The sequence below is a fragment of the Bactrocera tryoni genome, unplaced genomic scaffold (genome assembly GCF_016617805.1).
Source record: "Bactrocera tryoni isolate S06 unplaced genomic scaffold, CSIRO_BtryS06_freeze2 scaffold_7, whole genome shotgun sequence".
NCBI classification, from domain to species: domain Eukaryota; kingdom Metazoa; phylum Arthropoda; class Insecta; order Diptera; family Tephritidae; genus Bactrocera; species Bactrocera tryoni.
Window position 1 is genome coordinate 6,838,159 of NW_024396366.1, and position 17,804 is coordinate 6,855,962.

At 36.3% G+C, this 17,804-nt stretch overlaps 1 protein-coding gene across 2 annotated transcripts in view; it reads right to left on the reverse strand.

Moving 5' to 3' along the window:
• Positions 1–5,731: 5,731 nt before the first annotated feature.
• LOC120781862 (very long-chain specific acyl-CoA dehydrogenase, mitochondrial) overlaps positions 5,732–17,804 on the reverse strand; it is a 54,516-nt gene continuing 42,443 nt past the window's right edge. For both annotated transcript variants that reach the window (XM_040114082.1, XM_040114083.1), the window contains exons 4-5: positions 6,704–7,693; positions 5,732–6,056 (exon numbers count right to left, since the gene is read on the reverse strand). In XM_040114082.1, the coding sequence (XP_039970016.1) occupies positions 5,919–6,056; positions 6,704–7,693 (1,128 nt within the window). In that variant the 3' untranslated portion in view covers positions 5,732–5,918. The remainder of the gene's footprint in view (positions 6,057–6,703; positions 7,694–17,804) is intronic.

Genomic DNA, 17,804 nt, shown 5'->3' on the forward strand with positions numbered 1-17,804 from the left:
AGTTTGCTCGGCCGTTTTTCTCGATGTGTCTAAAGCCTTTGATAAAGTTTGCCATGGCGGGCTCCTAAACAAAATTAAAATGCTTTTACCAAAAAAATATTACAATATTTTAAAATCATACCTTTCGGACCGTTTTTTCGAATTAAACATGGAGATATGTACTCTGGTTTAAAGGAAATAAAGGCTGGAGTTCCTCAGAGTAGTGTGTTAGAACCCATCCTTTACCTACTTTATACGTGCGATCTATCACATGACGACAATTGTATTACAGCAACATTTGCAGATGATACTGCGATTCTGTCTGTCGGCAAAACACAAACTGCATCAATTGCAAGATTGCAGGAACATTTAAACAAAATATTTGAATGGACAGCTAAATGGCGAATAAAATTAAACGAGACTAAATCAGTACACATTGATTTCACATACAACAATACTAGATATATGCCTCTGTACTTAAACGGTGTGCAAATACCATATCATAATACCATGAAATACCTAGGCATGACCCTGGACACAAAACTTAGATGGAGTGCACATGTCAAAAAGAAAAAAGAAGAATTAGAAATAAAATTCAGAAACTTGTATTGGCTATTGGGTAGAAACTCTGCATTATCCACATATAACAAAATTCTAGTCTACAAGCAGGTGTTCAAACCAGTTTGGACTTATGGGATACAACTTTGGGGCTGCTCAAGCCCTAGCATTGTTGCACAAATCCAGCGATTTCAAAACAAAGTTTTAAGATGCGCCGTCAATGCGCCTTGGTATGTTCGCAGTCACGATCTTGAACGCGATCTCGGAATTGACTCAGTTGCTGCATCAATTAAAAAATGTGCAAAGTCTCATATGGAAAGACTTTCTGACCATATGAACACTGAAGCCAGGGCTCTTGTCACTCGAAGTGAATGGAAAGAAAGGCTTAAGCGCAAAAAACCGTATCACCTTATACAGTAACCAGATTCTCTGCAATTTATACGCAGAGCACCATTAATTATTTTGTATTATACATTAAGCAAAACAAATTGTTCGTTAGTTTATTTTATGTTAACTAGTTACAATGGCATTGAAATAAAAAAAAAAAAAAAAAAAAAAAATTGGCCCCGATGCTGCAAATTTTGTATTACCTGGTTTACCGGATGTCCACAATAATTTATTATTTATTTAAAATATAAAAACTGATACAAAGTTGAAGAATGAAAATGGAGAGTGAAACTGCTGGAACGTACTTGCTGTCCGGATGATGCGCCAAAAAGAAGGAAAAATGGCTTCCCGTCAAGCTGACAGCTTATCCAGTTTTTGGATTGCCATATCTATGCTTTTTGCAGAGTTGCATTTGGGGATGCCACATTACTTTGGGGTTGTCACATTACTTTGGAGTTGCCAAATTAGCTATTTGCTTATAACGGTCAAAGAGAACACGCCTATTGTATGTATGTTTATTCTCTTTTATTCCGGCCTTCATACATTTTGCAAACATTCATCTCTTAATTTTCAGTGGTATTATATTGTTTTTTAAGACATTCATCTATTCTTGCTTCACTTAATTTTTTTTGTTAAGCCCACTAATTTTAGTAGTTTTTATTTAAATGATATTTTAACGGATTTACTCAATAAATCGTTGAAGCTCTACCTAGAGTACAATCGCTGGATTGTTAAATATGAATCTTTTGAACATACATATTTAATAATTTAATTAAGAAGGCAAAAATTTAAACACCGCAAATGCATTTGTTTTGAAGAAAAAATTGCATATAAGTTATGCCAACAGACAGGAATAGTCGGTGAAGGTAAAAAATTAATCTTCTTTTTCTTCTTTACAGGCGTTGACAATGCTTACGCCGAGTTTTTTTAATTGCTGAACTATGTCAATGCCGTTGTATATTACATACAGCTCTTCGTTCCATCCAATGCGATATTCGCCATGGCCAACGCGCAAAGGACCATAAATCTTTCGCAAAACCTTTCTCTCTAAAACTCCTAAGGCCGACTCATCAGATGTTTGGTTTTTATTAGTCGAGAGAGGAACGACTGTTTGTTTGATCACAGGAGATATTTCGTCTTGCCCTCGTTCACTGCCAGACCCATTTGCTTCGCTTCCTTATCCAGTTTAGAGAAAGCAGAACTAACGGCGCGGTTGTTGAGGCCAATGATATCAATATTATCGGCATACGCCAGCAGCTGTACACTCTTATAGAAGATTGTACTCTCTCGATTAAGTTCTGCAGCTCGAATTATTTTCTCCAAGAGCAAATTGAAGAAGTCGCACTACCTTGTTTGGTATCGAACGGCTCGTAGAGGTCCTTCCCGATCCTGACGGAGCTTTTGATATTGCTCAACCTCAGTTTACACAGCCGTATTAATTTTGCGGGAATACCAAATTCAGACATCGCGGCATAAAGGCAGTTCCTTTTCGTGCTGTCAAAAGCAGCTTTGAAATCGACGAAAAAGTTAGGTGTGTCGATTCTTTTCTCAAGAACTTCTTCATGGTCAGGCAATAGAACATCTGCTCCATCGTCATCAATTGGGGAATCGAGTTCGCCTTCTCCTGGTGTTATGCTGTCACTGCCATTCAGCAGGCTGGAGAAGTGTTCCCTCCATAATTTTAGTATGCTCTGGGCATCGGTTACCAGATCACCTCCCTCTGGGGGTTCTACAAGAGTATGCTTCGGTCTTGAAACCTTCTGCTAGTCGCCGCATCTTTTCGTAGAATTTTCGAGCATAATTATTGTCGGCCAGATTGGCAAGCTCTTCATACTCATGCATTTCAGCCTCTCTCTTTTTCTGTCTGCAATGCGTCTCGATTCCTCTTCCCTTGGAGGATGCAGTCATGTGTAGAAGTTCACGCAAATGAGAGAAGTTCTCTGATTGCCATTCACTTGGGAGTGGCATATGGCTCAAAGAGCTCACAACTTTCGGTCTTTGACTAAACATCCCCTGGGTAGCCAGAAAACATTCGTTTTGCGCTGGGTTTGGGACCTGCCACGTAAAAAAACATCCCCAATGAGAAGGAACAAACAGCCTCTGCCTGAATATCCTTTCAAAAAACATCGAATCGAATGGCCCTTTGTTATACCTTTGGTATAAGCAGAATCTTCTGCTAGGCATTGAGAAACAGAAAAAAAAGAATCGCACAACTTGTGCCTTTATGGAATATATTCGGCTTTTTGAAAAAATAAGCTGAATGGTTAACAACTGGTGCTTCTGCAAGTTTCAATTCAGTACCATCAACAGAACTTATGCAATGCGGCACCTCATTGTATGTTGTTTTATCGATATCTTGCCTTTCATTTGTAGCAAGCAGTGATATATCTAGATTTTAACTACAAAAAAGACGAAAGTACCAGCTTTGTGATCTTGTGAAGCGTTTCAACATCTCCTACTCAAAGCAGTGTAAATACTTTCCGAATCGCCGCATTTTCACCCGATGAACCCAAACGATATAACGTTATAGCTAGCTGTAGATCTACCGAAAATTTATTAATGCAAAGTAAATTGATCTCATGAGACCCGGAGCATTTGTTGGAAACGTCTTTCGTCTAGTTGGTCAAGAACATTAGATCTCTATTCCAAACACTTAGGAACATTTTGATAATTTCCGCGATGGTTCGAAAAGATAACTGTAAGATTTTCATCCTGTCTCTAAAATGATATTATTCCGAAAAAAATGAAAGACACTTCCTTTCGAATTCACGTTCAAATTACAAGATAGCACCTTATTCCATTTTATGGAATTGCTTAGCCTAAATCTTAAACTGACGGCTTAATCTAGTCCTTATGTAAGTATGTGTTACAAAAGGCGGTACGTAATTATCTCTCGTTAACCATTGTACTTAGCTTATATTAAGATAAGTATTTTATATAATAGATTTTCTTAATTTAATCTTTAACAATTCAATATTTTACAATTCATTTTATTATTCTTGTTTTAGATATAAATATGTCGCTTGACACCGGCCAACTTGACAGGATCAGATTCCTTCAACCTCCATTGGAAGCAAGTGCCAGTTTGTGGATGGGACACTTAATTGTGCCGATGTGCCGAAATGCAGCGCCCTCGGTGGTATAAAGGTGAAGCTGAATCCTTCTTCTGTGGCGAATCCCTTCATTTCCGTTGCCTGGGGCAAAAACGCCTCTTTCAGATCGCGTATTTTTAATATTTTGTAAATCGGACCACAAAAATCTACGCCACATATAAGAAAGTGCCGTAGTGATCGAAGTCTTTCGACTGGAAAATTTGCCATTATTTGTTTTTGCAACTTCGGTTTGTAATGGAAACAATGTATACAGTGGTGGCTGAGGATGAGCTATTTTGCACGGCTGTCTGCATTTACGGGCGTTACGACCAAATTTCGCGTGATACCAGCACATTTCGTTGGAGGTGTTGTGTGAGTTACGGGTACCCGCCGGGGTCCTAGATCTAGATCCAGGCCGAAATCGATGTCCGTGGTCGCTTAGTACTTGGTCAAGTCGTTGTTTCAGCGCTGCTATTTCGGCTTTTAGATCTTGGTCGGTAGATTGTTGAACGGTGCACAATTCGCTGCAGTCTCCTTGGCGCAATTTAATGGACTCCGTAATGGAATCGGCGATTTTCAACTTCTCGACGATTCACATTTGTAGCAATGATTGCCGCTTGCGTATATGTAGGTAACCGAGTGATCCATAAGTCGTGAAGAATACTCTCGCTTAACGTGGTTCCCGCGGCGCACTTCATTTCATTGTAAAGGTTGCTTGGGCGCCGTTCGCCCAGGAGCATCTCGCGAAGTACACACTGCAGGCGTCGCTGCTGGCTTTCCGTAAAATTTTCCAACAGTTTTGTACGAATGTAGCCGTATTTATTCGTGCGCGGAGCAGCATCAACTATGGTGCGCAGTTCCATTAACTTTGAAGGTGGAACGCTTGCCAAAACGATATTAAACTTTGTTATGTCAGCCACGATGCCCGTTGCATCGAACCAAAAGTTTAAAGAATAAAAATATGCCTCAATATTATCCTCTCTAAGTGCAAAACTGTTTTATTTTATTTTTTGTATTGAAATTTAGTTAAATTATGTTAATAATAATTGTATAAATTATTATTTTTAAATTTTTAGTGAAAATCTCAGTAATGCGGAGACACAGTTATTGCTAAGAGTACGGTTGAATATGGAGGACGAGTTTAAATCGGGTAGAAGGAAAAAAAATGTATTGTGGAAGAAAGTTGAGACCGAAGTTAAAAATGTAAATGAAAACAATAAAAATTAAAACGAAGTTCATCAGAAAAAGTAATAAAAAAATTATTCAAATAAAGGAAGGTGAGGTAAAGTAAATTTTTTTGATGAAAACAGAGTGGTAAAATAGTTTCTTCTATCGATTCCATTGATATCATCTGAATCAACACGGCGAATGGGGGCATCTTGAATTCCTTCGATTTCATTGTTGGTTTCCATATCGGCATGTGTTATTGTATCGTTAATATGTTCAAAATAACCTCCCTTATTTATGATAAAATTGTGTAAGATAGCGCAAGCGAGTATTACATTAGATGTGGCTTTAATGCTCGAAGCTTCAACATAATTTAAAATTTTAAACTGTTTCTTAAAAATTCCGAAAGTTTGTTCTATAAATATAAATATAAATTGTACTAGCTTATGTTAAGATAAGTATTAAGGTAAGTAATAGTTTAGTATTATGAACGCATTATTAAGGTAAGTATTTTATATAATAGATTTTCTTAATTTAATTTTTACTAATTCAATATTTAACAATTCATTTTATTATTCTTATTTTAGATATAAATATGTCGCTTGACGCAACAAACATCCAGATGTAGTAAGTTTGAATATTATCCCCCTGTTAACTAACACGTTCATATGCAAACTTTTAATGAAAATATATAAGAGTAAAAAAATTATAAAATATAAAAATCGCAAAGAATCGTCAATTAGTAATGACATGAGTCGTGTTAACTCCTCCCTTATTACAGACTTCCCTGGCTATTTCTTCCATTACGTTAATCAGTTCCAGTTCAGATTCTGCACTTGTATTTCGAAGATTATCCATACATCGGTTTGATGCCTGAAAAGTGAGATTATTCCAGTTTTAAAAATGGTACATGCATATTTTTTTAAATTTTTGGTTATAGTAATATTCACAATACTTGAAAATTGATGTACTACGAAAAAACTTAATTACTTTTTGACGCAACGAAGTAAACATTGTTACAAAAATTCGTTTTCATAATGCATTTTAATAAACTGATTTTTTTTGAATACAAGTCTTTGTCAACAAATTGTTTAGTGACCCAACAATAACTATAATAAAGCTGAGATATATATACATATAGTACATTAGTGCATAATTCATATAGTCTAATGATATACTTAACACATTCGCGTAAATTGCGGGAATTCCCGTCATTCATGTTTCCTTCAATAAAACAATTGCGGGAATTCCCACGCTATATTCCCGCAATTTCTTCCGCACATATAAAAATGCTCTTGCAAAATTAAATGCGGGAATTCCCTAATTTGTTCAGACTATTTAAAAAAATTAACCTGTAGAAAAAAAGCGGGAATTCCCGCCCTTCAATTTTGTATGGAAAAATTAAGTGATGATCTGGCAGCAACCCGATAAATTTAAATGAACGCGAACGTGTTAAAACCCTAAATTTTTCAGCGGAAATGTATTGAATTAAAATTACTAAAAAATACATTGTAAATTACCTGAATGCATAAAACTTTAGTCATATTCAATTCGTGCTGTGCAGTAGGTAAGTTTAATTTAATTGCACGCGACGCACGAGATAATGTAACTACCATTGAATATATATCGATTGAAGCATTTGATAAACGTTTCAATATATATTGCTCATTGATGATGTTTTTGCCATACTTAACCAGAAGGCGTTCCACACTTTTCCCAAATAATTCAATACAGTTAGCCGCTTTTTTAGCGTAATTCTGAAGTTCTGGTGCTATGTGTGGATTAAAATCTATTGTTCCCAATCCAATGGACGTAGAAACTCTCCTTGATATCTCTGTTGAGATTATTCCAAAGTTACTGGCGGGGTTTTTAAAGGCTCTCTGTAAAAATTTTAGGTTCGAGGCAGCATACTGAATGCCTGTTAGTGCGACAAAAAGTCGCAAAATGTCATTAGTGCCTTCGAAAATGCGGAATATTCTGAGATCTCTGAGGACACGTTCTAGTTCAGCTTCTTTCATATATCCCATTCCTCCAAGTATTTGAATAGCTTCATCGCAAACATACCACGCCGATTCAGACGCAAAAATTTTTGATATCGCAGCTTCTAAGTGATATTCTTTACTTCCTTTGTCCATATTTTGCGATATGGTATAAGCCATTGACTCAGTTGCATACTGAAGTATATTCATTTGAGATATTTTTTCTTGTATACAACCATATTCTTTGATTTTCTTTCCAAATTGTACCCTATTATTTGCATGATCTACAGCTTTTTGTATACAAAATTTCATTGTGCCGGCTAAAGTTGCTCCCATTCCAAAGCGACCATTATTTAATATAGTCATAGCAACTTTAAACCCATTGCCTTCCCCTCCTAAAACATTATCGATTGGGACTTTAACATTATCGAAATACACCTCAGTTGTATTCGATGCTTTAATGCCCATTTTCTTTTCTGGAGGGCCATTTGTTACACCTCCAAAAGATCTCTCCACGATGAAGGCTGTTACCTGTTAAAAAAAATTTGATAGTTACTGTCAATTTTCATAACATTAGGGCTAATAATAAAATAATTCTAATTTTATTTTACATATTATTGCGTCAAGCGACATACATATATATATATATATATATATATATATATATATTTATACCTAAAACCTGAAATAATTTAATGAATTTGTAAAAATAGTGAACATTTAATTGTTAAAAATTAAATTAAGAAACTTTATTATATATAAAATACTTACCCTAATAATGCATTTATAATACTAATCTATTACTTACCTTAACATAATCTAGTACAATGTTTAACGAAAGATACTTATACTTACCCCTTTGTAATACATTCTTACATTACCACTAGTTTAAGCCGTTAGCTTAAGAATTACGCTAAGCGATTCCATAAAACGGAATAAAAAAACTCTACAAAGTGTATATAACAAAAACACTTACCCCAACGATACGTGAAAAGAAGTGTGCGCTGAAATTGAAATAAATGTACCTATGCTAATGCTAAACACTTACCTCTACTCTCTTAAGCCTACAAAAAAAAAGGTCCATATGTGAGTTAACACCAAAGATGTTAGTAACCCCACAGCCAACTTCCGGCACGTGTCTTAAGAATAGTTAACATTCAAATTCCCGGAATTAATTGCAATATTGGTTGTGCCAATTTTTATGCAACGGAAATCAATAATATTGCATTATTGCAGAAATATTAACTTTCCAAAGAATAGCTTGCGCAAAGCGCAAGCTGAAACAATATTGCTATTGCAGCAGTCTGCTCAGTACAATAAACTGGTGATGCAAATAATTAAGTGCATAGCCCTAACTTTAATATAAATATAAGTACTTGTAAACTAGATCAGTGGGGCAGTTGTTAATTTAAACTCAATAAACGCGGAATCGCTGTCCGCCTAAAACTAAAATTGTATTTTTTTTCGCTCTCACGAAAGTGATTGCGTTACTGGCGCCCGAGCTAAATACAAAACGTAAAGTTTTGTATAATATACCGCGTAAAGCGTGAAATCAAAAAAACAAAAAAAAAAAAAAATTTTTGTAACGCGTAAAGCATAGAACGTCGTATACCTAAAAGTACCGGTAGTGCGCGAGTGGCAAAATCTGTGGTAAAATCAAGTGAAATACAGTAAAAAGGTTAACTTTGTGCTGCGACCTTTAAGTAATAAACTAGTGACAGTGTGCTAGTGCCACCCTGCAGCAAATTACCCAAAACTGAAGAAGCAAAAAACCGCAGTTGTGAAGGCCCCTTAGAAGCTTCGGCAAAAAGGTGGTATTATGTACCAGCCTACACTCTAGGAAAAAAAAAATTAAAACTGATAGTTAAAATAACAAAGATAACTAATTAAATTTATCGTCACCAAAAAAAAAAAAAAAAAAAAAAAAAGCCTGAAAAGCGACAAGCAAAGTAACAATATAAACAATTAAAATACATTCTAAACATTCTAAAACAAACCATTTAAAGCTAAAAAAGGCTTCAAAATCAAACTCCTAAGGGAAACAGTGAGAAAAAATTAGTACAATAAAAAGTACTAAAATCACCTATAGCCAACAATTGTACTATCCCCAGCGACTACAACCGCCGTTATATCTATACCAAGAATTGCATCAATCAACATCTCAAGAGGACACCAGCCCTGAGAAGAACATCAGCATCCAGGAAGCAGGATCAATATTAAAGTAAGAAAAATTTTAAAGTAACAATATTATATTAACAATTATAAGATGGCAAATCCAGACAATCTTGTTCGCCCCTCAATTCTCCAAAATAATGCAACACCTACTCCTCAGGCGGCGCGAAACGCTCAATTGAGCATTGACGACTTAACGACTCTCATAGGAAACATAGCAACAGACATTTTTAGGCAACAAGGACCACAAATAGTACAGTCAGGTCTTAACCCAAATGCTAGTTTGTCTTTAGCAACTGACCAAACTATAGAAGAAACCCACAGGACAAATTTAATAGACTTAGATAGGATACCCGACGTCGTTAAATGTTTGAAAGAATTTTCCGGTCACGCAGGCGAATTTAATTCATGGAGGAAAAGCGTAGATCGGATCCTAAAAATATACGAACCCCTAAGAGGAACCCCAAAGTATTACGGTATTCTTAGCGTGGTTAGGAATAAAATAGTGGGCAACGCAGACATGGCGCTAGAATCTTATAACACGCCTCTCGACTGGTCTGCTATAACAAAATGTCTTTCCATGCATTACGCCGACAAACGCGACCTGTCCACACTAGAATACCAAATGACCACTCTTATACAGGGACGAAATACAGTCGCAGAATTTTACCAGCTAGTTTACAAACATCTGTCCTTAATTTTAGACAAAGTAGGTTGTCTCGAAATGAGTAATGAATCCTTGCGGATGATGACACAATCCTACAGGGACAGAGCATTAGATACCTTCATAAGAGGGCTGAATGGCGACCTCCCAAGGCTGCTAGGAATAAGGGAACCTGTTGACCTGCCCCAGGCCCTTCACCTATGTCTTAAGTTGGACAACCAAAATTTCCGCACGACTCATGCGCATACCTTATAAAGAACGTACCAAAATAATCAAACCTTTTCAAGAAGGTACCCAATACAAGCTCAAAGGCAAGAGTTTTACCCTCAATTGGCACATATGCCACAAATATACCAATTGGACAGGCAACAACCGCCTGTACAAATCCCAAATATAAACGCTTCCCCCAGGCCACCTAAGCCTCAACCAAGGCCAGAGCCTATGGAAGTTGACCAGAGTATACACTCGCGTAGAATTAATTATATGAATAGGTCACATCGGAACCAACTCCAAGGCAAGACACCGCCATCGGTCACTAATTATCAGCCAAACAAAAATCAGAGGACTTTCCACATAGATACAACGGCGGTCGAGCAAAGCGAAGATGGAAGTGTTCAATACGGGGAACCAAGTGACATCCATTTTTTAGCATGAGTAGCTCTTCGCTCCCTTATTTCGAAGTGAAGACGGAGAGCGGTAACATTCTGAAGTTTTTAGTCGATACAGCATCTTCTAAAAATTATGTTAAGCCCGAATTAGTAAAAAAACGCATAGAAAACGAGAGTCCCTTCTATGCTAGATCTATTATTGGTGATATAAAAATCAGCGAGCATACATACGTGAAACTTTTTCAAAATCGAGGATAAAATAAGATTTTATCTAATGCCTTCATTGAAAACATTTGATGGTATTTTAGGGAACGATACGCTTAGAGCACTAAAAGCAATAATACACACCGACAAAAATTATATGGTATTAAGAAACGGTTTTACTGTTAGCCTTAAACAGCTTCCTTCGCAAAGTGTCAACGTTATTAACATAAAAGAAGAAAATTTGTCTCCTAAACAAAGAGATGTTATGAGAAAAATCGTGAATACACATCCCAAGCTCTTCTCCGAGCCCGACGAGAAACTTACTTATACGACTAAAGTCGTTGGACAAATCCGGACTATCAATGACTCTCCTGTTTACACGAGATTCTATCCCTATCCAGCATCATTAAAAAGTGAGGTAGAATCGCAAGTAGAAAAACTTTTAAAGTGATGGTATTATAAGACTCTAGGTCACCGTACAACTCCCCTGTGTGGATTGTACCTAAGAAAGCAGATTCAGCGGGAAACAAACAGTACCGCTGCATGGTCATAGATTTTAGGAAACTAAATGCTGTCACAACCGCGGACAGATATCCAATACCTGGGAGATATCAGAAGTTATATCTCAACTGGGGAAACAGCAATTTCTTTTACTGTTCTCGACTTAAAAGTGGTTTTCACCAGATTCCACTAAAAAATCTGATATAGAGAAAATCCGCATTCTCTATTAACAATGGCATAAAATATGAGTTTATGTAAGGTTACCATTTGGCTTAAAAAACGCCCCATCTATCTTCCAACGAGCGCTGGATGATATACTCCGAGAACACATTGGAAAATGTTGTTGTCTATGCGTATATCGACGGACATCATCATTTTTAGTAAAACCTGAAGAAGAACACTTTAATCACATAAAAATAATATTTAAAACCTGGAAGAAGCCAACATGAAGGTCCAGTTGGACAAGTGTAATTTTTTTAAAAAAGAAGCAGAATTTCTTGGCTACGTTATCACCCCGGATGGAGTAAAACCAATCCTGCAAAAGTTGCGGCAATTGACAAATTCCCACAGCCCACAAACTTTGAAAGATCTTCGTGAAGTTTCTCTGTATGTCAGATACTACCGAAAGTTTATCAAGGATTATGCGAAATTAGCGAAACCCCTAACAACCCTTTTAAGAGGGGAAGAGGGTAGAATTTCAAAAAACAAATCCTCGCAAGTAAAAATAAATTTGAGCAAAGAAGCGATACAAGCCTTTAATAATATCAACCGATTACAATAAAAAATTTGAGCTGGTAACAGATGCTTCCAATTTCGCTATTGGAGCTGCTCTATCCCAAGATTCGAAGCCCCTGGCATTTATCTCAAGGACATTAAATAAAGCCGAAGAGCACTATGCAGCCAACGAAAAGGAAATGCTAGCCATAATTTGGGCTTTAAATTCATTCAGAAACTATTTGTATGGATCTGCCAAGGTCCAAATCTTTACTGATCACCAGCCGCTAACATATGCGCTGAGCAATAAAAATAATAATTCAAAAATGAAGAGGTGGAAAGCCACTTTGGAGGAATATTCATATGAACTTTTTTACAAACCGGGCAATCAAAACGTAGTGGCGGACGCATTATCGAGGATTCCACCAAATGAGGTGCACATTAACACTTTGTCTATAGCAACAAATTCGGATGATAGCTCATTCCATAATTTAATATATAGTATCGAAGCCCCTATTAACGCTTTCAAAAATCAAATCTTCTTCAAGAGATGCGAAACCTCTACTTACCAATTTAAAATAGTATTCCCAACGTATCATCGCCATATAATAACGGAACCAGAATATTCTCAAGCAAATCTGATTTCAATCCTTTAAAGATACCTCAACCCTTCGGTAATAAATTGTATTAAAACAGAAGAATCCACAATGGGGAAAATACAGGAACTATACCCCTTGCACTTTAGTAAGTATCGCATTAGATTCACTCAAGCAGAAGTCGAAGATGTAACTAGTGAACAAGAACAGGAGGAACTCATAATTAGAACACATAACAGAGCTCATAGGAACAGCAAAGAGAATAGGACACAGATTTTGGAAAAATACTACTTTCCCGTAATGGCAAATAAAATCAAGAAAATTATTAAAATATGCGCCACTTGTAAAGAGAACAAATACGAACGACACCCACCCAAACCCCAACTACAAAATACGCCCATCCCAAAATTTCCAGGACAAATAGTCCACATAGACATATTCTTGGTCGGTAAAGAACTAATTTTAACTGCTGTAGACAAATTTTCGAAATATGCAGTAGCAAAACCCATTCGGTCTAGAGCAGCAGAAGATATCAGACAACCAATGAGGGATATTCTTTTCACTTTAGTACCGGAAACAATAGTAATGGACAACGAAAAATCCTTTAACTCAGAGACACTAAATTTTATGATTGAAAATGAGTTTGGTATTGAAATACATCGAACACCCCCATATACGAGTTGTTCAAATGGACAGGTAGAGCGGTTTCACTCAACCCTTCAAGAAATAATGCGTTGCCTTCAGGTCGAAAAAACGCATCGAACATTTTATGAACTTTTAGAAAAATCGGTAAAAGAATATAATAATTCTATACACTCTACCACTGGAAGGAAACCGATAGAAATATTTTTCGGAAGACGCGTTAGTAGCGATCCCAAACTGCTAGATATTGATAGGCAAGAAATAATTAAAAAACTAAAAGACAAGCAAACCGCCGACCTTTCTTTCCATAATAAAAACAGATTGACACCGAAACAATATTCGGAAGGCGATGAGATTTTCGTAAAGATAAATCGTAGATTAGGAAATAAATTATCAGCTAGATACAAGAAAGAAATCGTAGTACAAAATTATAACACTACAGTCAAAACAAAGTCAGGGAGAATAATTCATAAAAATAATATTAGGTTATCATAAGAGCTTAATTTTTCTTTTCTTTCCCTAGAAAAATGAGCACAGCAATAAGACTTTTGGTAATAATAATGACGATTCTCACCACCGTAGCACAACAAATCGACATACAAGACTTGACAAATAATAACGGATATATTCCCATCAAGACGGAGGAAATAAAAGTAATCGATCACTATAGACAAATTCTTCATATTGTTAATATAACTGCGTACGAGGACACAGTGACACAGTGACAGTGACAGAGACAGAACTCAACTTGATTAATGACTTTGACAGCTACTCTAACATCAAAGTTTCCGTCGCCGTACAAGAACAGCATATTATCATAATCCTTAAAATTCCTAAATATTCACGAGATATCCTATCCAAAATCCTGTTCGAGCCTATCCCTAATGCCAAAAATAAAACAATCATATTGAAAAATTATGAAATACTAGTGGATAATATGAACAATATTTTTAATGTAAATGTAAAGGAAAATCTGAAACAAAATTTGAAAAAAATTGTAGATGATTGTTTAAAGAATATACTAAACTTCGAAGAAGCATACTGCGATATGCAAACCTTTGAAGAAACCGTTGTAAACGAAATTTTACCTGGTATACTAATATTTAAGAATTTCTATTCTGAAATTGTACACAATTGTAATAAAATGAAAATAAAAATTAAAGGAAATTTTCTTATTAAATTTGAGAACTGTGAAATTAGAGTAATGAATAAAACCTTTTCTAATGTAAAAATGAAAGCATTCGATCAATTTATTTTGCCAAATATGATAACAAAAATTAAATACCAAAATACATCTTTTCCAAATCTAAAGTTGAAATCTTTGTACTTAAAACAATTAAATCAAGATGATCACATTAAACTCTTAGTGAATGAAAACTATAAAACGCATATAATTAGTCTAAGCACTGATGTCGCACTAGTATTTATTATAGTACTAGTGGTATTCATTTTGGTATTCATAATTAAGCACAAGCACAAGCTATATGTATCACCAGTATCGCAAGGAAAAACTGAAGACGTTTCAAATTTAAAAAACGGTCCATTTTTACAAGTCGCAATATCTTAGAATATTTTACAAAAACACCGATTGGGGACAATCGATTTAAGAGGGGAAGAGTTAACACCAAAGATGTTAGTAACCCCACAGCCAACTTCCGGCACGTGTCTTAAGAATAGTTAACATTCAAATTCCCGGAATTAATTGCAATATTGGTTTGCCAATTTTTATGCAACGGAAATCAATAATATTGCATTATTGCAGAAATATTAACTTTCCAAAGAATAGCTTGCGCAAAGCGCAAGCTGAAACAATATTGCTATTGCAGCAGTCTGCTCAGTACAATAAACTGGTGATGCAAATAATTAAGTGCATAGCCCTAGCTTTAATATAAATATAAGTACTTGTAAACTAGATCAGTGGGGCAGTTGTTAATTTAAACTCAATAAACGCGGAATCGCTGTCCGCCTAAAACTAAAATTGTATTTTTTTTCGCTCTCACGAAAGTGATTGCGTAACTTGTGCAAATGCTCAAAGTGACAAACATACAAAAGAGTGTAATAAATAAAAAGTGTGAAAAGGGAAAGGTCCACGCTCCAGAAAATTATAATTGGATATGTACATAAGCAAAGGGTACCGTGAATTCCAAAAAAATCGTACCAAAGTGTTTAACTTGGGTAAAAGTTTTTAAATAACAAAAAAATTATAAATTGCGGGCTGGGCTGGGGGACATGTATGTATATAAGCCATATATGTATGTACGTTTGTATAGAACAATAAGGTGCGGGATAAAATTTATAAATTGCGGGCTGGGCTAGCGGACATATCTGTATGTATATAAAATATATATATATGTGTGTACGTTCGTGACTGACGAAAGGGGCCGTACGAAAAAAATTAAAAAACAGTTTGGAAAAGCCGGTGGAAAACCCGATAGAAAAACTTTTTAAAGTGCCGCAACTTTAAAGAGCCGGTAAAAGCAAAAGTGCCGGTATAATCACCCGTTGTTGCCATTCCGCCACTGCTGAAATCACTTCGCTGCCATCACTTGTTGCCATCATGCCGCTGCTGCCATCAAACGAGTGCGAACTACTGAAAGCAGTGCAAAGAAAAAATGAAACGAAAACACATACCAATAAAATTAAAGTAAAAATAAGTGCACACTTTCAGTCTTTGGCTCCGCCTTCTTTCGCATTCGATTATATTGACACATACATATAAATACACATATATATATGTATATCTATAATAACGTACACATAAATAAAAATATGTATAATAAAATATAATAAACATACACACATGGAGGATGGCGTCATATGTAGAAGTTCATGCAAGTGAGGAAAGTTCTCTGATCGCCATTCACTTGGGCGTGGCCAGAATCGATTCTTTTACATATGGCTCAAGCAGCTCACGACTTCCGGTCTTTGACCAATTATCCTCTGGGTAGCCTAAGAACATCCGTGTGAAGGCGAGCTAAAGTGAGAAGGCGAAAACGAAGGACAACAAGCCTCGGATGAGAGAAACCCCTTTTGATGACGACCATGGCAAGCTGTTGATAACTCGGCTATAAACGCGTAAGTGGTGTCTACGCCACTAAATAAGAAGAAGAAACATACGCACATATATGCATAAGCGTACTTAAGTGAAACAAGTGGTTTTGGGATTTGCAGTAGCCCTTTAATTTTTTAAATAAAGGTGACAAATTTTCGATTTTTTCGTTTTTTTTCGCAATTTTTTCGAGCAATTTATTGGTCGGCTTTTCGCAATTTTTCGATTTTCAAACACACTTTCTCCTATCACACTTATCTGATGCTATTGCTCATTTGTGTATTTTTCGATTTGGCCTTTCGTTATTTGGGAAATATCGATTCGATTCATTTACGCGATGTGATTCCCAAATAATTTTTTTGTGAATTTTTTATTCAAGTAAAACACACTCAGCAAGCCAAAGCCAACTCCCGCAAACTTGTTTCCAAAAAAGGAGTTGACGGACTTGAAAGTCGTTAAGACGTCAAAGAACGGTTGCGAAAAGTAGTATTTTGCGCATTAAAACGAGTCTTCTCGAAAAAACCATGACGCTAGATCCTATTGAATTAGAATGTCGGCTCGACATCTTAAATTCACATAGTGAAAAACTAATGACATGCCAATCAAAGATTGAAAAAATTGATGAAAACGACATGGCTCGAGGGGAGTTAGAGGACATAGTCGTTTAAACGAAGTCCATAATATAGTCAATTTTAGCAAAAAATAAAACTTCACCTGCCGAAACATCTTTTGTATCTTCTCACAGCTCAAGGCTCCCTAAAATGAATTTACCGAAATTCAAGGAAGAATATTGTATATCTGGAGAGGCTTTGGGAACAGTTAAAGCGTTTCAAATGTCGGATGAAAATTACCCGAAAGCGTTGGCAAGTCTCAAAATAGTTTATGATAACAAATGTTTGATATTTTTCAATACAATATCTAAACTTTTTGAGCTGCCAACCATCCCAACGCCATCCGCGCCTTCATTGCGATCAATGATTGACGAAGTGTCAGCGGTATATGACTCATTTCTATCGCTGGGTGATGAGAAATAAATAACGAACACTATAATTTCACACATAGTAATGACAAAGGTCGACTCTGCTATCCGATCCAAATGGGAGGAACAGCTGAATTATGACAAGCTGCCACTGTGGAAAGACTGTGAAGCCACCCTAAATAGGAGGTACCAGCAGCTATAAGCGGAAGGTGCTTCACACTCTAGAACGAAGTCCATACCAACAAGCAGTGCGAGTCATGGGAAACAACATATAGACAGGACCAAATCGGCGCTAGTTGCAGCAAATATGAGGCAGCCTCTTTGTCAGCAGTGCAAATCGAAGGATCACCATCTAACTGCCTGCCCCACTTTTAAGGCTCTTCCGGTGCAGCAGAGATTCGAGTTCGTCAAATCGGTACCCTTATGCATAAATTGTTTGCGTAAGGGGCACACTGTCTCTAAGTGCAAAGCGGATCGACACACACGACAATCGATCGCATCACACATTATTGC